This window comes from Mauremys mutica, chromosome 2 (genome assembly GCF_020497125.1).
Source record: "Mauremys mutica isolate MM-2020 ecotype Southern chromosome 2, ASM2049712v1, whole genome shotgun sequence".
Taxonomy (NCBI): domain Eukaryota; kingdom Metazoa; phylum Chordata; order Testudines; family Geoemydidae; genus Mauremys; species Mauremys mutica.
In genome coordinates, this window is record NC_059073.1 from 7,464,059 (window position 1) to 7,488,030 (window position 23,972).

At 50.1% G+C, this 23,972-nt stretch overlaps 1 protein-coding gene across 2 annotated transcripts in view; it reads left to right on the top strand.

Moving 5' to 3' along the window:
- The window catches only part of ZC3H3 (zinc finger CCCH-type containing 3), a 341,038-nt gene that overhangs the window by 273,104 nt on the left and 43,962 nt on the right, over positions 1 to 23,972 (top strand). For both annotated transcript variants that reach the window (XM_045006027.1, XM_045006028.1), the window contains one exon: positions 18,671 to 18,855. In XM_045006027.1, coding sequence (XP_044861962.1) covers positions 18,671 to 18,855 — 185 coding nt within the window. The remainder of the gene's footprint in view (positions 1 to 18,670; positions 18,856 to 23,972) is intronic.

Below are 23,972 nucleotides of genomic sequence, written 5' to 3' on the forward strand. Positions count from 1 at the left end.
ATATGCTGTTTTATCACTAGAAAATACCTACACAGAGCCCAGGGGAGCTGGAGGGTGAGTGGCAGCTTGACTGGAGTGTATTTGCCTTTGTCAGTTTAACTCAGGACTCTTAGCACTTCGCCAACGTACGTTTGATGTGTACAACATCAAGGGAACCATCTAATCCAACGAGCAAAAGATTCCCTGTGGTAAACAGAATGCTAAAGCACCAAGTCAACGAAAGGGAGTATTTCTTCACACAGCCCATAGTCAACCTGTGGAACTCTTTGCCAGAGGACGTTGTGAAGGCCAAGACTATAAGAGCGTTCAAAAAAGAACTAGATAAATTCATGGAGGTTAGGTCCATCAATGGCTGTTAGCCAGGATGGGCAGGGATGGTGTCCCTAGACTCTATTTGCCAGAAGCTGGGAATGGGCGACAGGGGATGGATCACTTGATGATTCTCTGTTCTGTTCATTCCTCTAGGGCACCTGACATTGGCCACTGTCGGAAGACAGGGCTAGATGGACCTTTGGTCTGACCCAGTATGGCCGCTTTTATGTTCAATTACAACACAGAATACAAAGTGTATATTATTTTTTATTACAAATATTTGCACTGTAAAAATGATAAACAAAAGAAATATTATTTTTAATTCAGATCGTACAAGTACTGTAGTGCAGTCACTTTGTTGTGAAAGTGCAATTTACAAGTGTAATTTTTTTGTTACATAACTGCACTCAAAAACAAAACAGTGTAAAACTTTAGATGCTATAAGACCACTCAGTCCTACTTATTGTTCAGCCAATCACTAAAACAAACAAGTTTGTTTACATTTACAGGAGCTAATGCTGCCTGCTTCTTATTTACAGTGTCACCTGAAAGTGAGAACAGGCATTTGCATGGCACTTTTGTAGTTGGCATCGCAAGGTATTTACATGCCAGATATGCTAAACGTTCATATGCCCTTTCATGCTTCGGCCACTATTCCAGAAGACATGCTTCCATGCTGATGACGCTCGCCAAAAAAATAATGTGTTAATTAAATTTGTGACTGAACTTCTTGGGGGAGAATTGTGTGTGTCCTGCTCTGTTTTACCCACATTCTGCCATATATTTCATGTTATAGCAGCCTCGGATGATGGTTTGTTCATTTTAAGAACACTTTCACTGCAGATTTGACAAAATGCAAAGAAGGTACCAATGTGAGATTTTTAAAGATAGCTACAGCACTTGACCCAAGGTATAAGAATCTGAAGTGCCTCCCAAAATCTGAGGGACGAGGTGTGAAGCTTTCAGAAGTCTTAAAAGAGCAACACTTTGCTGCTACAGAACCTGAACCACCAAAAAAGAAAATCAACCTTCTACTGGTGGGATCTGACTCATGATGATGAAAATGAACATGTATCAGTCCATACTGCTTTGGATCGTTATTGATCAGAACCCATCATCAGCATGAACGCATGTCCTCTGGAATGATGGTTGAAGCATGAAGGGACATATGAATCTTTAGCGCATCTGGCACATAAATATCTTTCAATGCCGGCTACAACAGTGCCATGCAAATGCCTGTTCTCACTTTCAGGTGACATGGTAAACAAGAAGTAGGCAGCATTATCCCTGCGAATGTAACCAAACTTGTTTGTCTGAGTGATTGGCTGAAGTAGGACTGAGTGGACTCTTAGGCTCTAAAATTTCACATTTTTATTTTTGAATGCAGGTTTTTTTGTACATAATTCTACATTTGTAAGTTCAACTTTCATGATAAAGAGATTGCACTACAGTACTTGTATTAGGTGAATTGAAAAATACTATTTCTTTTGGGTTTTTTTACAGTGCAAATACTTGTAATAAAAAATAAATGTAAAGTGAGAACTGTACACTTGGTATTCTGTGTTGTAATTGAAATCAATATATTTGAAAATGTAGAAAACATCCAAAAATACTGAAATAAATGGTATTCTATTATTGATTAACAGCGCGATGAATTGAGATTAATTTTTTTAATCGCTTGACAGCCCTAGTTGATATCTGACCTGATTGTACAGAGGTGCTGTGCAATGCAGCTGCCATTAACTCTGGTTGAAGCTCAACACCTCTGGAAACTCAGGTCTCTTGTTTGGAAGTAACTATTTGGTTACTACTGGAATCCACGCAATCACCTAGGCCAGGCTATGGAACTAGATTCTGTCACAGGTTAAAGCACAGGCATACGACAGAGAGTTGAACAGCATCTGTATTATTACTTATTCGTATTAAGGTGGTACCTAAAGGCTCCAAGCAGGGATCGGGGTGCTGTTGTGCTAGGAGCTGTACAGACACTTGTGCGTGTGTGCGCGCTCGCGCTCTCTCTCTCTCTCTCTAAAGACAGACCCTTCCCCAAAGATCTGCTTGGGTTTCACATTTTTCTCTGGTTCCTTGTTTTTGTACCGACTTACAAAAGACAAGTAGCCCCAAAGGTACCCTTAACGTAAGGGTTAGATGTCAACAAAGCCGAAGAGTTGGGTTTATGTTGAAATGCCTTCAGAAATGTAATCCTGTTGTGCCCTAGTCTTGCAAAGCTCTCTGAGCTTGGGGTGGGCTTTCACCCTGCTACCACCACCCAGGCTCAGTGGGGTGAGTTTGTTTCCCTTGCTTCGTACTGTTTAAGTGGAGCCCTTCTTGTTACTTTTCCCAGCACAAACCCAGCTCCACTGCGCTGTATTAGGTGATTACATGGGTCCCAGTGGTAACTAATTAGTTGCTTTCAAAAAAAGGCAAGTGAGGGTTGCACTGTAAAATGGAAATATGCAAGCATGCATCGCACCTTATTACTCCTGCCTCCTCGGGAGCTGAGCACTGAGTGTTGTAAAGAGGTGTGGTTATAAATAATGAAGGTAATTAACGCAGTCTGTTGTAGCTGGGCACCAAGGGTAGAGCGGGCTGGGTGCTCCCAGGGGTTGGTTTTTCAGCTCTGTGTCAGGAAGAAAGTATAAAATAGAAAGTAAAAAACTAGGTTTTTGTGTTTGCAGCTGAAGATGAAAAGGCACAAACAATGCTCCATGTGTTGGATAAATTTCTCCATTATTATTCCACAGACTGTACAATGTTCAGATGTATTGTCTTCCAGGTTTTAACGACAGGGAGCTGGAATTTTTAAGGCTGCTTCCATCTGCACCCAATTATAAAAAAGCCATGAAAAAAGCTATTTACTAGCTGTCAATTCAGAACGACTTCAGAAAGCAGCCCCTCCACCTCCAATGATAGCTTCCCAACAGCCACTTAGCGCTAGGAAGTTGTGGGTAAGAGGTACATTAAAACAGCCTGACATCAATCCAGCCAGTTAATCCTGTAACTTGGAGATGGTTCTACCTGTAACAGCTCAGAAAAGCTTCGGGGATGTTTGGTGTGGCTTTTAAAATCACTTGAGGCACCCAGATTTCGATTTAAAGACCCAGGGAACTTTTATTATGGTTGCACTCAGTGTCTCCACTCAGGATTGAAGTCCTGTTGTGCCAGGCGCATTGTGCAAACATACAGGAAGACGTGATCCTTGCCCCAAAGAGCATACGGTCTAGAGACAGATGCAGGATGGGGGAACAGGACATAACCTATGAGAAAAGTGGCTGAGTAATCAGGGATTGGTACTCCAGATGGCTTGTGTAACACATTTTAGACACATTTACCCCAGATGTCTTAGTATGGAGTTGGGACAAGGAAAGGATTGTGGGAGGAAGAGAAGGGAGGGGGACACTGAGTTGGAGGGAGGTGAAGAGGAGGAGGAGGGTGCGGTTGGGCAGCCGAAGGGGCTGTAGAGGAAATAGGAGGGGGTAGGAAGAAGCTGGTGATACCGCAGTCAACAAGGAAAGAAAATCTAGAGTCCACATTGCAGAGGTGGGGGAATCATGATGTCAGGCACCTGGGAAGGCGCCTCCTGGCTTCTGCGGGTGGAATCACTGCTCTGGAAGGGTCCTGGGGAAATGAGAAGCTGGGAGGCCCCAAATTCCCTGCTTAAACTAAAGCAAGGCGCAAACGCTCACTGAAATCAAACATACCTTGTTCTGCTTCCCACACGCCCTCCCTGCCTGTGAAAGGGCAGGACAGCTGGCCAGGGCGCTCAGATCTGTAGTGTCTGGAAACACCTGGTTCTGTTGTGGCCCCTTTGGAGAATATGCACAGGGAAACCCAAGGCTTAACACAGGGTGCACAAAATCAGTGCGACTAATACATCTCAGTCCTGGGGGACAGACCAGCTGGGACCCCGTGAACCTGGGGGGACGGTGTATTTCAGCCAGATCCCTCCTCAAACTCCCAAAAAACGGAATAACCAAAACTATTACAAACCGTGCTGCCCTTATCTCTGTCTGACACTTGCCCACACGTGTATGCTGGGCCATAGTGGCGTTCCGAGCCCACTACAAATGCCAAATACACTGTGTGTACATAGTGGCAGGGCCGGGCCAGCTATTTTATCAGTATTGTATTTATTTGTTTCAGCCATTTGTATGGCGACCATCACTGCTGCCTCTGGGCACATTGTGCCTGGGTTATGTTAAGGCATCAGTCATTCCCATACAGAAGGAGCTAATAATGTGTAAACGCCTCACCCCCACCCCATTGGCACAAGGAGCCTAAAAAGGACAAATCAAGAAGGATATGAGGTGATGGGGGAAACTAAAGCAGTGGCCATGTGAGGATTTGGTCAAGAGGTCTTGACTTCAACAGACGCCCAGGTAGAAGCGTGTTCCCATGATATATAAGCACTGGCCATCAAAAGCAGCTGGCCCCCTCCACTTTCTTCCGTGGGAGGGTTTGCTTCTTCCTCCGCCCTGCAGCATTGAAGCAGACGGTCTCTGAGGCAGCTGTGCCCCAGACCATTTAAGGCTTTGTGCATAGTGAGCAAGACCTTGAATTTCGCCCAGAGTTCATTGGTCTCCCGTGTGGAGGCAGAGTCCCAGCTGTGAGGCACTGGGGGCCCAGGCTGGGGATGCGACAGAAGCAGACGGCACCCTCTCGAAGGGCGAGGGAGCCCCATGGGGCTGAGCAATGACCTTCCCGACCAGCTCCGCAGGGAGCTGTAGCTAGTTGGCCTCAGCAGACGGGGGCGTGAAATGTACTAGGGGAAATACTAACCTCCAACTTGAGCTGGGGCTGAGCTGATACCCCCCAGCCTGTGGGAGTCTTTAGAGCAGGGGTGAGCAAACTATGGCCTGCGGGCTGGATCCGGCCCATCGGGGCTTTGGATCCGGCCAGCGGAATTGCCACCCTCGTGGTGCTGCGGGCCCTGCACCGCTCCCAGAAGCGGCCGTAGGGTGAGCAGATGTCCCGATTTTATAGGGACAGTCCCGATTTTGGGGCCTTTTTCTTATATAGGCTCCTATTACCCCCTACCCCCGTCCCAGTTTTACCCATTTGCTGTCTGGTCATCCGAAGCGGCCGGCACCAAGTCCCTGCAGCCCTGTGGGGGGTGGGGCAGAGGGCTCTGCACACTGCCCTCACCTGCAGGCACCGTCCCCCGCACCTCCCATTGACCAGGAACGAGGAACCGTGGCCCATGGGAGCTTTGGGGGAGGTACCCACAGGTGAGGCAGCGCTCAGAGCCCTCTGCTCCCCCTCCCCCAGGGGCCGCAGGGACGTGGTGCCGTCTGCTTCCAGGAGTGGCACGGGGCTAGGGCAGGCAGGCAGGGAGCCTGCCCTGGCCCCGGTGCACGCCGCTGCCACCCCAGAGCCGCTCCGGGTAAGCGGCGTCAGGCCAGAGCCTGCACCCCAAACCCCTCCCCCACCCACACCCCAACCCCCTGCCCCAGCCCTACATTCATAGCCCTGCATGCAATTTCCCCACCCAGACGTGGCCCTCAGGCCAAAAAGTTTGCCTGCCCCTGCTTTAGAGGCAAGGTTTTGGTTCAGGTCGTACCTCCACAGGCTGTCCCTGGTGATTATACTGCCGGAGCCCCCCCCGGGTTGGTACTAGTTGCATCCTCGTCCCCTCCGAGACCCGAGTGGGTGTTTTTGCCTCTTTGTATTTGTCTCTCTTCCCCACTTCCCAGAAACTTTTTGGGGAGGTCTCTGGTTTTCTGCAGTCTCCACGTAACTCTTCTGAGAATGACCAGATCCTCTTCTCTTTTTATGGTACAACCTGCTAGTTGGCCGGGATCCCGCTGTGCATATAATTAGTCGCACTGACAGGTGGAAGAGATCGGATAGCTTACGGAATGAGGTTGCTCCCTTGCCATCCTAAACCCAGCCCTCCCGTTCACCTCAACTGACATGTGCAGGGCAGCAAGCAGGTTCCCTGAAACCCAATCCTTACGTTTTATCTGGCTTTAATACCCCGGGCAAGAGCAGAACATCTCACATCGCTCTTCCCTGCCCAAAGGGGCTTCTCCAGACCCCACCGTCCTCAGCTGGCAAGTGAGCTGGGCTTTGCTCTGCAGATCAGAGTGTGCAGAACCTGCCCCACTTCCCTGGCCTTCTCCCTGCCCTGTGGGCCCAGGCTAAGCTGATTGACAGGTGCACGGACAGAGGGCCAGGGCAGGTCTGCAGTGCTGCGGAAAGGTGGCCAAGCGTGGTGTCACAGCCTAGTACAGCCAAGCTAAGAATGGCTTGGAAAAATCATTAGAAACCTGAGCCCGGGAGCCAACCTTGGAATTAGTTACATGTGGTTTGTTTTCTTTATAAAGTGTATATTGGAAAAGGCGCCAATCAGCATCCCTTAGTGCAATTATTAGCATCGAGATTTATAACTGGAGAGGTGGAGGGCTATTTGGGGCGGTGGGGACATAACTTGCTAAAGTAAACATAGGCAGTTCCTTGGCCACAAAGGTCACCTTCCATTGGGGTTACCCCGGTAGGTGATAAGACATGAGGTGGTGTTTGCAGATGGGAAGCGGAAGAGGAGGAGTGAGAGCCTTGCGAATATGCCAGCGCAGAACGCCGTCCCCTGGAGGTATTTTGAACGGTGCGCTGCCGTGTGGGGAAAGAAAATCCACATTTAGAGGCCGTTAAGAAGAGCTCATTGCTCTTGATTCCCAGCAGATAGTGGGCCCCCACGCCACTGAGCAGCGTGCTAAAACGACCCATACGCCAGTGCAGATTTTGATCTGCCGCGTGGGGCTCTGAGCTTTCCAGCTCTCCTCGCCTCCAGAAGACTGGACCTGGTCCATACTTAAACGAGAGACGGCCCAGGAGAACCCAGGTGTGGCAGGAAGGAATTCAGTAGGTGGTGCTCTTCCCTCCATCACCGCTGAACAAGTGCCCTGGCATAACACTAGGGGGCACTGTACTGGCAAGACATTGAATGTGGTCCCATCCTTAACGATCCTGTGGCAATCTTACAAGCACTGGGGGTTTGAACCCTGCTGTCGTGCACATTCCAGCTTCGGTCATTGACGCTGCCATTTCAATTGGGTCCTGTCGTTTTTCACATTCCCTCCCAAACTGTTCTGTGCTGCTACACTTGCCACCACATCCCACCTCAGAGGTGATAGGTGGAGATGGGCAAATAAGGAGGGGTACAGAAGGGTTTAGTTTGAAAAAAATAATGAAGTTCATCAGATTGCTACTTTGATTTGGGGTGACCGCATGGTCCAGTGGGTAGGATACTGGACTGGAGGCCTGGGGTCTGTTCTGAGCTCTGCTGCTAACCAGCTGTGACACCTTATATAAGTCATGTCACTTATCCGTGCTTCCGTTTCGCCTCCCACCCTCTGACTGCCTTGTCTTTGTGACTGTACACGCTGTGAGTCTGTACAGCACCCCGCACAATGGGGCCGCAGTCTCGGTGCTACAGTAATACGAGTGATTATCTCTAATAATTTATGAATATATTTGTAAATGGGGAAACACTGAATAATTTGAAATAGACTGAATAAACGGAACAAATAATGGCCGATGAGCAGCAGTGGTGTGTGAAGTGAATGGATTCTGCTCTATTATGAAGCCGTGTGGGATCCTGGGGGGTGAAATGCACTGTATAAATGTGAGAGAGAGTGAATGTATCTCAGCTCAGCCGGACGCAGATTTGTTTGCCTGCTGCAAAAGAGCTGAAAGGCCGTTATTCATGGTAATGGCATAACATGGTTTCTGGGTGTGAAAATCCCTGTGGTGATCCTACAGAGAGTGAATGGGCAAGCGAGAACATATGTATAAAGCAGGACATGGGAATTTAGCCAAAGGAATTTCCTGGCTAACTCTCCACATGCACTTCTTGGAAAACACACTGCATCCTTTACGGTGGTGAGATGGGGAGTAGAGGTCTTGCTTTCTTATGCCCTCTAGCTCAGTCCAAGGTCTGCGTGTTGGTGGAATGCGGATCTCCCAGAGCAAAGATGTGATAGTGTCCAATGGCAAGTAACGCACTGGCCTGAAAGCAAAGTGTGGTTTTCATGGTGGCATCGTCCCCAAAACATATGGAGAGCAAACGTATGGTAAATATTAGAGAGAGCTCTCTGCTAGTAAACTTTGGAGCATTCCCTTATGTAAGAGTGTGCCAACCAGCCAGGAAATGCTATGTCCAGATGTGAATTAAAAAAAAGGAAATAATTTCCCATTATCATCCGAGTCAAGAGTGTTCACTCTTTAGCCCCAGTTTTGATACGTCCTGAGAGTTCCCCTTCTCTCTCTTTTGGTTGAGGTGTAAAACCCAAGTCCTGAACCTTGGCCGTTGTTGACAATCCTACAGTGTTTTGTGTAAGAGTAGGAATGCTAGCCCCGGAGTTCAGCCTAATGCCAACTCCAGCAATCAGAGGGGTAGCCGTGTTAGTCTGGATCTGTAAAAGCAGCAAAGAGTCCTGTGGCACCTTATAGACTAACAGACGTATTGGAGCATGAGCTTTTGTGGGTGAATATTCACCCACAAAAGCTCATGCTACAATACGTCTGTTAGTCTATAAGGTGCCACAGGACTCTCTGCTGCTTTTACAACTCCAGCAATCTCATTCACTCTACATCCATTGCCTCTGCAGTTTCATTTTGATACAATATTCTTTGCTTCCTGGCATAGTCCCATATGTGGATGTTTAAACAGCGGCTGTGTTCCTCCCAAGAACTGGTTGCATTTCCCTGGTGGGCAAATTACCTGTGTGTAGCATTTATTTTACTTACCTCCTAGTAATGTTATGAGGTTGAATGTTAGTTTTGTAAAGCTCTTCAAAATCATCTTCTGAGACTGTTTACACCATGGGCAGCAGCACCGAGGGATGTGGAGCAACTCGCCGCAGTGAAAAGCAAGCTGCGTCCACGCTGCGGTGTAGAGTTATGTGTGTCAGTGAAAGGCTCTGGTGGGGGCAGTGCGGAAAAGCTTCAGCAGTTCCCTGCTGCCAGAGCCTTTCACTGCAGGGAGGAAATGCTCTGGCAGGGAGAAAGCAGCTGGGAAGAAAGGCTGCAGAGCAGGACACTGCACTGCTAAAAACAGCAGTGTAGCTGGGAGGTTAGGGTGAGCAGAGAGTCGTGTAGGGTGTGTACTCACGTGCCTCCCCACACCCTTATGGCATGTCTGGCCACGGTACTCTTCATACCTGTGCTAGCGGCCCATGTGTGTATGGACTCAGTGTGCCCCCCAAAGAAGCCTGCAGTGTAGACGTTCCTTGAAAGGTGATGCAGATGAAAGGAATTTATCTTCTATAACACTGGCTGGAGGGCACTGCCAGCTGCTACAGAGGATGGCCTGGTCTTTCAGGCACCCAGCCCTGCTCACCTTGATTTTCCAACTCTGTCATCTTCACTATAATCCATAGCTTTATTCCCAGGAACATCCTTTCCAGGGGATGGGAGGTCCGAGTGTGCCCCACCCAGCCCTGCTGGATACGCACTGTGCCTGGGTACTTCTGGTACTGACGTGGTCAAGTGCTGCTATTTAAATGGCTTCCAAGTGAACACCCTAATGAGGTGAATGGAGTATGGGAGGAATTAAATGGTGGGCAAGTCTCCCAGCAGGAGTAAAGGAACCCCCAGCGTGGGACAATTAGTACAAGCCTGGAGGATGCACTGCAGGGAACAATCCTGCACTGGTTCCCTGGCTACGGACTAGATGAGCTAAGGCCTAAGGGTTTTTTTCCAGCTCTAATCTGCGTGAAGTTCATGCCCTCTCAGTGCTGCTGTTTCAGTCGGTTTGGCTGCAGGCTCAGCGTTTTAACAGGGTGTCACTGATGTCACTGCGGCTTTTGGCAACCAAAAGAGGGAGAGACTTTTGTAGTGAAACTTTAGGTTTCAAGGAAATAGAGCAAAATCTGCAGGCAGCCCCAGATGCTCCAGCACTTCAGGATGCTGCATGAAAACGAGCTGGTGGATCCTCACAACACTTCTGGACAGGCAAGGTTTTTATCCCCCATTTTGAAGCCAGGGAACCTGGGGCACAGAGAGACCAGGGGATTTGCTGACGGCCACAAGGGGAGTCTGTCAGAGCTGGGATTGAAGTAAGAGTTCCTGGTTTTCAGACCCCTGCTCTAGTCAATAGACCATGAGAACCCTATAATTTGTGGCTGGGCAGCACCCTCCACTGAGATCTATCAAGCAAAAGCCATTGTCCCCAGACCTAGTGGTTCAAAGTACGTGATGAGAGAGCGATTAAACTGCTTTGCAGAACTGCAAGGAGACTGCTGATGAACAGAGCGTAACGGGTGGGAAGGGATGGCAGGATTCAGAACCTAGGGAGCCTGTTACCTGGTGTCTAATATCCCATTCATACAGTCAGGGGCGGCTCTAGGAATTCCGCCGCCCCAAGCAGGCTCTGGCGGTCCCCGGTCCCGCGGCTCCAGGGGACCTCTTGCAGACGTGCTTGCGGAGGGTCCGCTGGTCCCGCGGCTCTGGTGGACCTCCCGCAGGCATGCCTGTGGATGCTCCACCGGAGCCGCGGGATCAGCGGACCCTCCGCAGGCATTTCTGCGGGAGGTCCGCCGGAGCTGCCTGCCGCCCTCCCGGCAAAATGCCGCCCCAAGCGCGCGCTTGGACGCTGGGGTTTGGAGCCGGCCCTGCATACAGACAGTCCACCTTCAGCAAGACAGACTGGAGCAAAGGCTTGGCAGCCTGTTGGTTACTCTTCTTAGTAAATAGCTCTGTATTTTTTCATCCCCGACCCCACTGGTTAGTAATCCCCTTGCCTTACTTTACTTATCGCTTAGATTTCTCATGGGAGGCAGGTTCATGGCTAATTTTGCTTCACTTTATTTTAAAGCACTACAAGGATTGACTTTCCTTTTCTTTCTTTTCACTGATCCACGATTGGCTGTAGTGTCCCAGCCTTCCCAAAGCACTTTGGATATTAGCCTTTTCCATTGAATTCCAGCAGCCAAAGTCTCAGGAACGACACCCGTTAGACAGAAACGTCCCGGGTGATTCGAAAGCTGGGCTTCCAACTGCAAGCTGGTTTTAAACCTTTGATTTCTAGCTCCAGGGGTTCAGGAGGTAGCAGCTGCTAAAATGTTGGAATTGAAGAAGTTTTAGAAGCCGAATGGGAGGCTCCTCTTCGAGGGACGGTCCCTGTGCGAATTCCAAAGGTGGGTGTGGATTTTATATGTCCAGCATCCTGCCTCATACCATGACTAGTGTTGTTGCCAGCTTTCACCTGGTGAAAGGATTTGTGTCTAGCCCTGGCAGCACGTAGGATCTTACTGCTCTGTCAGCCCAGCATTGGTCCCTCAGTGCAGTGAGACTGAGGGTCGCGGGCCGCAAGTGACTCTAGTTTATTGTCTCTCCTGCAGCTCTTTGCAGCACGTGATATTAAACACCTGTGTGATTAATTATTACCCAATCAGGAGGCTTTTACTAGGTTATTAACAATGCATAAAAACGAAAGATTTCCCCTGCTGTGATTATATAGAACTCTAGTAAATGAAACCCTGAACTCACATGACTGTGGCTCTGTTGGGTAATGTTGATCACTGATGTGGCTGCTGAGTTTCACTGCTCTAGTGATACTTCTACCGCACTGGTCCAGTCCTTGAGTACAGCAAGCTCTGGATCTTGGACCAGTGGAAGCCCGCGCTCAATTTTGCAGAGAGCCTGCTGCACTTTAAATGAACCACCAGGGTTATTTTTTCCTTTGTCAGAGAATCACTCTGAGGTAGAGTGAAAAACCGCTGGAGCCGTTTCTGTGGCTTTTACAGTGTCTGGGCTTGTAAAGTGGTTCTGCTGCTGCTCTGCCTTGTGTTGTTCCTGCGGGGTGTTCCCCTGGTTTTCATGTTTTTAATTTCTGGCCATCTCTCCACTGTAGCTGATGCCTGTTTCGTCCCAGATCCCCAGCTCTCCTGCTGTTTAACAATACCCTCCGCCTCCAGTTGACCACCTCTTTGTTTGCTTGTCAGCTTCAGCAGTCTCTGCTGGGTCGTAGAAACACAAAGCCCCTCTTCCCTTTCACAGAGAGACACCCTTGATCTGTCACTGCTTATACCTGTCAAATGGACTGTTGAGTAATTCCAGTGGTCAGCAGTGTGGATTGGCCTAATTTCCCGAAGTCTCTTGGAGAAAAAGGGCAGAAGCTTTGTTATGTCCTACTGAGGGGCATGGAAGGACCTCCTTAGAGAGAGCTCAAATGCAGCTCCATTCCCGGAGGAGGGAACAGGGCCTGAGGAGATTCCATTGAGTGCAACGTGCAGGCTGTAATCCTGGTCATGGGGAAGCCTTTTGCTATGGATCTTCCCCCAAGAGAGGCGAGACCATATTTTGCTGCTGTTGCTAATGTGTTGTCAACCATGGTGTGGACAGAAGGTGTCCTGGGGGAGCAAGGGGATGACTTCACTATAAAAAGATACATCGGACTCTGCTGTAAGAGAAGAGGCTGTGTAAAGATATTTGAAATGCTGCTGCGTTGTGTATTATCTAGCTCAGGTTGCCAGTGGGTGTTGTTGTTTAGTGTGTGTTTGTGACTCCTGAGTGCACCTGGCTACTCAAAATGACAGCAAAAGAGAAGGTAATAAAACACATTTGGAACCCAAAGGCAGAACGTAACAGCAGATGGGTGTAAGTGGCCACACACAGTCAGGGTTTCCGCATGGGGCATGAACAAGGCTTGGATGGCTCAGGAGACGTTCACGCTTTGCGTTCCTGTTGGCAGCATTGGAAGGCTTTTTCCATTAGCCCTGGCCAACTTTTCTGTTGACTCTTTGAAGAAGTGAGTGTGTTAGCGCAGAGTTATGCTTAGGGTGACCTGACATCCTGATATTTAGGCGTTTGGCCCGCGTCCCGACCGATGTTTGATCGGGACGCACTTTGTCCCAATATTTTTTTTGCTCCACCAGTGACCTCCCCCATGTGTCCTCATATTTTCTTCCTCTCATCTGGTCACCCTAGTTACGCTCAAAGGGAGGGGCGTTTGCATGGAGAGATGTAATTAGGAAGATGTTCATCCACCTGACTGACTCGCCCAGACACCTATTTGGAAATCTCTGAAATGCTCTCTTCTGCCTTCCTGGGGCCTGCAATTTCTCTCTCCCTCTGCTGCGGTTTGTTGTTTAACTCTGGAAAGTGAGGGGGACAGCCTGTGTGAAAGATGCTGTAAAATGCTGGAGTATTATCACTGTGGGACACAGGGCTTGGGAAGGGGCATTGTCTCTGGGCTCAACAGGAGAAGGTGTTTTTTGTCCTGTGTGATACAGCGGTAGTGGGACCAGTGAACATCAGCAGACTGTAGCCTTTCCACTTGGCCAGGGCTTTTGAACACGCATCCTTTTCTCCCCAAGTGCGCCCAAAGCTGAGCCCACCAAGTCCTCAAAGGAACGACCCTGTGACTGCCCTTTTCCTCCTAGCCAGGTCAGCTGCAAGTTATTGTTGGTGAACCCAGGTCTGGATACAGGGCCAAGCCAGTACTGGAGGACAGGTTATTTTCACAATGGTATATTTTTCCTCTCATGATCTGTAACCATTTTGGACAGGTAACATAGTTTTTAAAGTGGTTATTTTAATGGTTTATCCGTATATAATCAGTTGTAATAAGGCAAATCCTCAGTACAAATGCTGAAATTAAAACTGCATTACATTGCTCTACACTATTATGGTCATGTGCAGCCATCAGGCTTGCAGCTTTAGGGCTTCTCTAGTTCATGCTTTGGAATATGAGGTTTCTTTATGACTGTGTCTGCATGGTTTGCTCACATAGTTACTACAACTGCATGTGCAAATGACCAGCTGGATGTCTAATTATTCATTTCCATGCTAGGTTATTGTCTGTTTGTGTGTGTAATTGCAATAATTGAACAGATTATGCCTGTGCGGTTTTGTATGCACATATGTAAAAATGTGCTAAAGAAACCATCTCTTCATGCTGATGAACTGACTTACCCTCTCTTGCCTATCGCTTCTTGGTCATATGGCAGCACGTACTTATGTGAGACCCTTTGCCGGGCTTCATCTAGGTTGCCTGCAGGCCTGGCTCAATTCAGTCTACTCACTCAACAAATACCACATGAACTCCAAGGTGACCATTCCCACCCGGATCATTGGCTCCTTGGCTTGGTGGTCAAACCCCGACAAGGTACAAGTGGGAGTTCCCTTTTCCACTCCACTCCCAGTGCCACCATGGTAATGGAGGTGTCCCTTCTGGGGTGGGGCACCCATCTGAACAGTCATACTGCGCAGGGTACATAGCCCATGCAGAAGGCAGGCTACATATCAACATCCTGGAGCTGCAGGCAATCCACTTTGCATGCAAGGCCTTCCTCCCACTCCTTGTCCTCCCAATATCACTGCCGTGGTCTACACAAACAAACAGGGAGGAGCAGGTTCTCCTTTGTCTGGAGGCAGTCGGGCTTTTGAACTGGTGCATCGGGCACATCACCGCCATCCAGGCAGCATACAGTGTGGGTATTCACAACTACTTAGCAGGCGACCTCAGCCGCCATTTCTCGGCAGACCACGAGTGGGGAAATCCATGACTCCATTCTGACCAACATCTTCACGCGGTGGGGCACACCTCTGTGGGACCGCCTTGCATCGCAAACCAACAAAACCCTCCCCCTACATTCCAGGGGAGCCATAGATCACGACTGCCAAGGCGGCACTTTCCTAGTCTCGTGGGCAAGCGGTTTCGGATATGCTTTTCCTCCCGTCCCCCAGCTCCCACAGGTGCTGAGAAAGAAATGTCATGACAGGGCCAGTGTCATTCTTCAAGCTCCTTGTTGGCCCAGGCAATTTTGGTTCCCAGAGCTTCTGTCGCTGTCAGCCCATCCTCCAGTCAGGATCCACCCCTCCCAGATCTCCTCATGCGGGACAAGGGCAGAGTCAAACACCCCTGTCCGAGCTCTCGTGCCCTGGTGTTTGGTGGGCACTGGAAGCTGATTGCTCTTGTTCTCCTCTGTCCAGTCTATACTTACCCAGAGTAGGAAAGAATTGACCAGAACCTGTTGTTCGGCTAAATGAAAACGCTTCTCTGCCTGACTACAGCACAGTCAGCCTTAGCCAGTCCTGATTTGTTTTAGACTACTTCCTGTCTCTAAACAAGTCCAGTCTCTCACTCAGCTTGTTACGAGTCCACCTCAGAGCCACTCGTGCCGTCCTCCCACCAGTAAACAGGCACTCTGTCTTCACCCACTCGGCTATGACTCAGTTCATGAATGACCTCACCAAAGCCTTCCTGCCAGTCATTAAATCCACACCACTATGGGATCTTCATCTTGTGCTATCAAAACTTACTAGGCCTCTGTTTTATCCCTTAGTGGCGTGTTCCACATCCCACCTATCCATAAAGGTGGCACTTCTAGTGGCCATCTCTTGAGCTAGGAGGGTCAGCGAACTGGGAGCCTTCACGGCAGACCTCCCTTTCACAGTATTTCACAAAGACAAAAGTTTCCCTTTGCCATCACCCTAAATTTCTACCCAAGGTTGTGTCCGAATTCCCCCTTAACCAGTGTATTTAGTTACTTGTCTTTTTTCCCAATCCCTGCGCTTCTCCCAAAGAGAAGGGACTTCACTCCCTCAACATCAGGCGGGGACCAGCCTTTTACCTGTGAAGAACCAAACCCATCAGAAGCTCCCCTTCGTCGCAGATAGATCCCATGGCCAAGCTGTCGCCTCTCAAAGGATTTATAAGTGGGTTCAGGCTGTATTATCGAGTGCTACAGGCTGGCTAGCTCACGTCCCGCTTCCTGGTAGTATAAGAGCCCACTCCACAAGATCACAGACTCCCTGCCCAAGGTCCTGCTGCAGGGCGTATGCAGCGCACCCACCTGGAGCTCCATACATGTTTGCTAGACACTATGCACTGGTCCAGGTCTCTGCTGCGGATGCAATGGTGAGAATTGCAACTGCAAACATCTTTGCTGCCGGCCTCCTGGCACCCACTTCCAGTCTGAGTACTGCTTGCCAATCACCCACATGTGGAATATGCTTAGGGACCAGCACTTGAAGAAGAAATGAAGGTTACTGTGGTCCCTGTCTGTATTCCACTGTCTGCTCTTCACCCCCTCTGGTTTGGATCTGGCTGGATTCGCAGTAAGAGGAACTGAGAGGAACCTGCACTGCCTCTTATACTCTTGCTCGGGAGCACAAGATGTCATTGTGCAGGCCAACGGACGCTGCTTGTTTAACATCTCCAGACTCGGGCACCGGATGCGCATGTGTACCCCATATAGGGATCACACATCTCAAAAAATAAGTAACCTCCAATCATCTGATGAAATTAACAGGCACCAGAGCAGCAGATTTAATACAAACAAGAGGAAATGCTTTTTCACACAACACACGATTAACCTGTGGAACTCATTGCCAAGGGATGTTGTGATGGCCAAAGGTGTAACTGCGTTCCAAAAATAATTAGCTAAGCTCATGGTGGAGAGATCCATCAGTGGCTATTAGCCAAGATAGTCAGGTAACTCCATGCTCCGGGGCGACCCTAAAACTCAGATTGCCAGCGGGGAACGACAGGAGTTGGATCTCTCCAAATTACCCTCAAAGCTCTGGCCCTGGCCACTGTCAGAGGGAGGATACTGGGCAAGATGGACCGTTGGTTTGACCCCGTATGGCCATTCTTATATGAGACACATGGACTGCATCTCTATTCCTGCAAGTACTGGAGATAGTTCAATTGTCCATGGGGCTTAGCCAGGCCCCTTGTGTCAGAATCTCTGCCGCCGATGGCCCAGAAAGCACCACTACTCAGCACTCCCCACCTTATCCACTGGCATCCTGCTTGTAAAGCGTATCTGGGGCAGGAGTGAGCCAAACCTCCGTCTCCATACCCCCAGAGGATTGGTATCTGGAGTTCTGTCCCCAGAATGAGACAAGCCTCTCAGGAGCTGCAGAAAATCTGCCATGGAAATCAGTCAGCTCCAGGAAACCTGGTGTGCCAGCTCTTCTGAACAGCCTAGATTTGGCCGGAGACTTTCCACTTCTAGCATCTCAGCTCTAAATGGGGCCACAGACCCAGCTTTGTTTAACTTCCTGCTCGATTTCCTGATGGTATCAAGGTTCCTACAGCAGCACGTCTCTCCAGGCCCTCATTTCGGACTGTATTCCTGATCTTTGATCTACCCACATTGCCTCAACCTCTCACTGCCCAGCCCTTTGAACCATTCCCTGTGTTTTCCTCTCCATAAAGACCTGCTTCCGGGCCACAGTCTCCTTGGCCAGAAGTCTCTGAAATAGTTGCTCTTAGAAGCCTTCCTGCAAGGACAAGATGCGTATTCCCAAGTAATCCCTCAGCAGGTTAACTCTTCACTGCCTTCCAGTAAATCATTCTGCCTTCGTTTCCCCCAGAACTTCAGCACCCAAATGGAAAGGGGTTCTGTGTGCTAGATGTGAGAAGAACTGTTGAGATTCACCGTGGTAGAACTGTCCAGTAACTCATCGTCTTTATTTGTTTTCTTTCATCCCCAAATGTCTGGGCTTGAAAGCACCTGAAACGTCAGTAGCTAGAAGTATCAAGTGCTGCATCTCTAAAGCCTCTGTAGCTACAGACACTGATTTCATTACACAGTGCTTCTCAGCCGTTGCTATTCTGGAACCCTGTTTTCATATCTTGAGTCCCCCCTCACCCCGCCTCCGGACTGCCCTGAGACCCACCTTCCATCTAGCTTGGATTTCCCTGCCACTTAGCAGTGTGGGAAGGGCGAGGCAGTTTTGACACCACCACCCCCTGTGAGGACCCTCCATAACAGATCAGGACCTCGCCAGCAGCCTTCTTTGGCAGGAAGGTGCTCCAGGCAGCGGGCCCAAACTAGGTGAATTTTAAGGAGGGGGACGCTTATTCTTTCCTGCTGATCACTCCTTCCCTGGTCACTTTTCCTCGCTGCTCACTGAATCCCAGCTGTCCGACTGAGAGGAGAGGTCACAATCCCAGAATGGAAAATTTGTTTCCTAATTTCCTTTCTGGGACTGACCTCTTCCCTAGCTCACCCCACCCAAGTTAACTTCCTTGGGTCCCTCTATAATAGCCTCTTCCTGGGGAAAGCCTTACAGTCAAGAGTTTACCATTAGCTACAGAGAAAGTTAAGGATTTCAATGACTAAGCATTTGAACCTAGTGGACAAGACTGAACTGCCCACCAGATTTGCAGGAAAAGAGGGATAGCCCTGTGTCTTGGCCTGAAGAAAGGAAATCATCACGTAACTCATTTTCCATTTTCTTTAGTGATCTGTTGGTGCCACCTGAAGGAAACAGCCTCTGTTAATTAACATTCCTTGCAGATATTTTGCAGCGCGAGTAGGGGCATTACGTTTGTTCACATCTCTCTATGTAGCTGCAGTGCCAGGAAGTTTTTCACAGATTTGTGTAATTTTCTTTTCAGTGCAAGAAGAAACACACACTGGTGTGCCCAGACTTTTCCAAGACTGGCATCTGTCCAAAGGGCGCCCAGTGCAAACTCCAGCATCCCCAGAGAAAGTATCACTTCAGACAGCCCAGTACCGCAGGTGACTCCAACCAGGGCAGGTCATCGCCGAAGTGGAAGAGGCTGGGAGAGGAGGCAGTGAGGTAAGGGGAGTTAAAACACTCCTGTTCTTTCTTTTGCATAAATCCCTTTCGTTGGTGATTCGGGAACACCATCTGGGCTCCTCTTCCTCTGCACATGGTGTGATGCGTTTACCCTGCAGTTTCAGGAATCTGGCTGTATCCTATTTCTTTGGGGTTTTTTGGCTAAACCTGAGTGTCGTCAATTCAAATTTGCTCTGGTACCTGAAATTCAAGCTGTGCCTTTTGAGTTCCGACCATAACAGCCCAAACTACAGATTCCAACGCCAGGACACCCCTAGCCATTTTGTCAAATGTACCACAAGACTTCAGAGACTGCCACTTGCTCTTTAACTCTGCAGGGCTGATCGCAAAAAGCTTTGTTTGAGGTGCTGGGCTAGTGACTGTACGTCTAATAGTGCTGAAAGTGCCTCATACAAGGTGTGTAACAGATTGGGGCTGCTGCTATGGCAGCCTCAACAGCTCCTATCAGCCAAGTGGAGTCAGTGCTTGGGTGGGAGACAGCCATGAAACAGCTACTGATTAGTAGGGGTCACTCTTCTCTCTGAGTGAGCACTGACCCTAACAGGCATGGTGCTGCTAGACTTACTGTCTTTCAGGAGAGATGGAAAACTGGCCCCCAGCCACCTGTAGTTAGGAAACACCTCTGGCATGTCTGACCAGGGTTCAGGCATATTCGCTCTGATGTCCTGGCTAATTGTTTTCTGTCCGCCTGTACTCTTGGAGCTCCAGGTGGAGGCTGTATTCTTTGCCCTCCTGTCATCAGTATGTAGAACCCCTGTGAGCTGTTGAATTGTTACTGGCTTCTTCCCCGGAGCAGGGCTTTGTTTCATCGATGGGTGAAGTGCTCCCTGTGTGTCTGTGTAGTTTATATTCTGCAGTTTGGGCACATTGGCATCTTCGCCTGGAAGGTGCCCTAGAGATGTTCCTGCCCTGAGCAGAGATGGCGTGTCCTGCCCAGCTGTCCAGTACTTTCTTCATGTGCATCAGAGTCTCTGGGCTCCTGAAGTTCAAAACTGTCCCTGGTTTAGGACCCAGGCCAAGTTTGTGCTGAAGTGGAAGTCCTGCATGTTAACCCAATGCACCCACCATGCCACCCCTTTTACCACACACCCATTGCAGCCCACTTCTTCCTGAAGGGGCAGGGTGACCAGCTCAGCTTCACTTTCCTCTTGTCGCCAGTCTGTCCGATGCACGTGGGTGTCCAGAAATCCCTGCTCCTGCTGTGAAGGTGTCAAACGCCAACTCGGTGCTGACAGCATCTCCCCACTGTCGAGCAGGTTCCCCTGTCCAGGGGGCAGCAGGACAGCTGTGCCCTCTGAATCTAGCTCTGGGGCATTCTCACATCTGGGCTCATTTGCACCAGTGTTTGGAGGCCTCTTCTCTCCCTGTGGGAAACCTCACGCTGTCAGACCAAACCCACTGCCACCTTTATTGTTAGGGACGAAGGAAAACCAGCTCCACAGCCTGTTCCCTGTCCCTCGGACACGCTGGTCCTATCACAGAGCTGTCCACGTTTGGCAGCGTTGGCAGCCCCCGCTCCAGAGCATTCCAGCGGCTGGTTGTAGGCCAGGGCTGAACTGCAGCGGCAGGACTGTATGGGCTGGAGCCGTGTGCCGTCTGGCTCTGTCCGGTGCTTGTAGCCCCTGGGTTCAAATGCACTTAATTCGCTCCATGTAAGAAAAAAAAAAAAAAAAAAAAAGACAGCATCACCCACAGCCTGGGACTGGATGCAAGAACTTGTCAGAAGAAGAGCAGTTTGACCTCTCTGATCTGGACGCGTTGCTGTGTCCCTGCTGGAGCTCGGCAGCTGTCTCCGTAGTACAGGCGGGGCTATGGCGTGACAGGAAGCACCCCATCCCCCGCCATAGGGGCCGAAGGTTTGAGGAATCTCAGGCCTTTCTTTGGTTCTTGTCGCATTAGTACTTGAGTACTGACTTCCTCCTGGGAGGCAGGGAAGTGTTATTATACCGATGGAGAAACTGAGTCACAGAAAGGGGAAGTGACTTACCCAGGGTCATGCAGGAAATGGCAGAGCTGGGAACTGACCTCAGAACTCCCAATTCTCGTAACTACAAGATTATCCTTCCTCTCCGAGGCTCGTTTGGCTCCTGCCTGCTTGGGAAGTGGCAGGCCTGTGACTCGAACCCAGCTCTCCTGCGTGTGAGTTCGATCCTGCTCACTCCACGTTCTAAGTTAAGGCAAGGAAAAGAGAACAATCAGCGATCTGGGGCAACTGCCTGCCTCCCTCCTACCCATGCAGAGGCAGCCGTTAGGGGAGGCCGAGGTGGAGAAGGACGTGGAAATATAATAGGTGTGCAGAATGTCTCTGCTGTTGTGCTGGGTGCTTTGTTAATCACATCAGCAACTCTCAGCATAAAATGACTATTTGATTCTTGTAGAGGTCATTGTCCTATGTGCCCTTGGGGGTCTATTGATTATTCAATTTTAATAATGCTGTGTGGCTGCAAGCTACCTAACTGGGCAATCCACCAAGCCTGGCACCCAGAGGTATCTCCAGTGTTATTAACTCCCTGCATTGTAATAGAGAGGAGAATTGTTAACACTTGGTCAGCCGGGGACTGGGAATCGGTACGATGCTGAACACCTCCACCCCAGTGCAGGAGCTCCAGAATCGGCCATAGCCAGGAAGCTGGCCTTGTTTTAGAATTGCTCAGATGCCGGGAGTTGGCTGGCTGGTAGCCAGGTGTGGTGGCTAAAGCACTTGCCTTTCCTTTCAGGGGAAAAGGTTCGTGTTGAGATGGAAGGCATACGAGTTTGGGGGGCTTGTCTCTGTACCAGGGCCGGCTCCAGGCACCAGCTCAGCAAGCAGGTGCTTGGGGTGGCCAAGGGGAAGGGGTGGCATGTCGAGCTCTTCGGCGGCAATTAGATGACGGATCCCTCGGTCCCTCTCGGAGGAAAGGACCTGCCCTGAATTGCTGCCGAAGAAGAAAGCGGCATGGTGGAGCTACCACTGAATTGCTGGGATCGTGGGTTTTTTGTTGGTTTCTTTCCCCGCTGCTTGGGGTGGCAAAAACCCTGGAGCCGGCCCTGCTCTGTACCATCATTGGACATGAATCCACATCACAATGCCCATCCCACTGTTGGGCCCGGGTTAGCAGCCTCCGCTCAGGAGATTGACCCAACGTGAAGAATGAGCTTCTTACCTCTATGGGAAACAGTCTCGTCAGCCCAGAACTGAGGTCAGCTGTAGGCCAGTCTGAGAGAGCTTATATGGGCCTACAGTGCAAGGGACAGTACTGTTTCCTCGCGCTCCTCCTTCGAGCTGTCTGTATCCACCTCTGGTCTCATGTTTAGACTGTAAGCTCTTTGGAGAGGGTCAGTCTTTCTAGTCTGTGTCTGCACAGCGCCTGTCACGGTGGACTCCTCGGCGCTGTGGTAGTACAAAGAAGAAGAGATGGAGGATTATCGGCAGTGGGACCCCAGCAGTGGAATCCTCTCTTCCTGAAGCAATGGCATCTTCCTAGGACTGACCCTCGCTTAGGGACCTGGGCCAGGAAAGTAGAGGGCAGGGCAAGAAGCGAATGCAAGAAACCACTCATGCCAGGAACAAAGGAGGCTATGAGAATATTGCCTTTAAGGCAAACTCAGCACTGATTCATTGCTCTGAGGTGCTTATATAACGCTGACAGAGCCCGGTCATCGGCGGGTAGGATTGAACCAGGGACCTCTGGAGCTTAGTGCATGAGCCTGTACTGCATGAGCTAAAAGCCAACTGGCTGTTAGCTAAGGGTGTAGAGCAGACTCTCTCTAAGTGGTCTCTGTGCCACTAGATGGGACACATCACCACACCCAGGAGGTGTGTGGGTTACACTTAGGCCTGGTCTACACTAAGGGGAGGGGTCGAACTAAGGTACGCAAGTTCAGCTACGCAAATAGCATAGCTGAACTCGAACTACCTTAGTTCGAAGTACTCACCCGTCCAGACGCCGCGGGATCGAAGTCCGCGGCTCCCCCGTCGATTCCGCCACCGCCGTTCGCGGTGGTGGAGTTCCGGAGTCGACGGGAGCGCGTTCGGAGTTCGAACTATCGCGAGACGCGATAGTTCGAACTCCGAACGCGCTCCCGTCGACTCCGGAACTCCACCACCGCGAACGGCGGTGGCGGAATCGACGGGGGAGCCGCGGACTTCGATCCCGCGGCGTCTGGACGGGTGAGTACTTCGAACTAAGGTAGTTCGAGTTCAGCTATGCTATTTGCGTAGCTGAACTTGCGTACCGAACTAGATTAGACGCGATAGTTCGAACTCCGAGAAGTCGAACTCTATGCGTCGACCCGGCAGGTAAGTATAGACCTACCCTCAGATACCACAGTAGCTACATGTGTTACAGCTGCCTAGCTCCATCTGCAGTGTGGAGCAAAGGGAAGGCTGGTTCAGTCAGGCTGTGTACGGGCAGACGTGTGTCTGACTCATATAAGAACGGCCACATTGGGTCACACCAAAGGTCCATCTAGCCCAGTATCCTGTCTTCCCACAGTGGCTGGTGCCAGATGCTTCCGAGGGGATGAACAGAACAGGCCAGTTTATCAGCTGATCCATCCCATCGTCCAGTCCCAGCTTCTGGCAGTCAAATGTTTAGGGACGCAACCCTGACCATGGGGTTGCGTCCCTGACCATCTTGGCCAACAGCCATTGATGAGTCTAACCTCCCTGAACTTATCTAGTTCTTTTTTGACCTCCCTCCGTCATCGTCTCAGCCATGGGTTGGCCTTACTCATTCTCCCGGCGTTTCTGGGAAGGTGCCGGCAAACGCACTGGGTGCAAAGCTTTCCCAGCCAGTGCCAGGCAAGTGATCAGAGAGGGTTGTTCTTGCCTGTAGTGTTTGCTGTGAATTCTAGGGAGCGAGGAAGCTGAAGAGTGATTCCAGAAACAGCCCTTGGTGGAGGCTTTTTATCAATGAAGGTAGCGCTGGTGAAGATGCTGACCCTTCAGGACAGAAGGGGTAGTAGCCGTGCAGGCTTCTCTGTGTAGCTGTCTGGGGAGTCCAGCTTCTAGTGGGGACAGGGCAGTGTTCAGACCCAGCCATGCCTTAGTCTCTCGGCTAGCGCTGCCCTGCAATACCCAAACTGAATGGTGCCTTTTGTGTTAGGAAGATCTG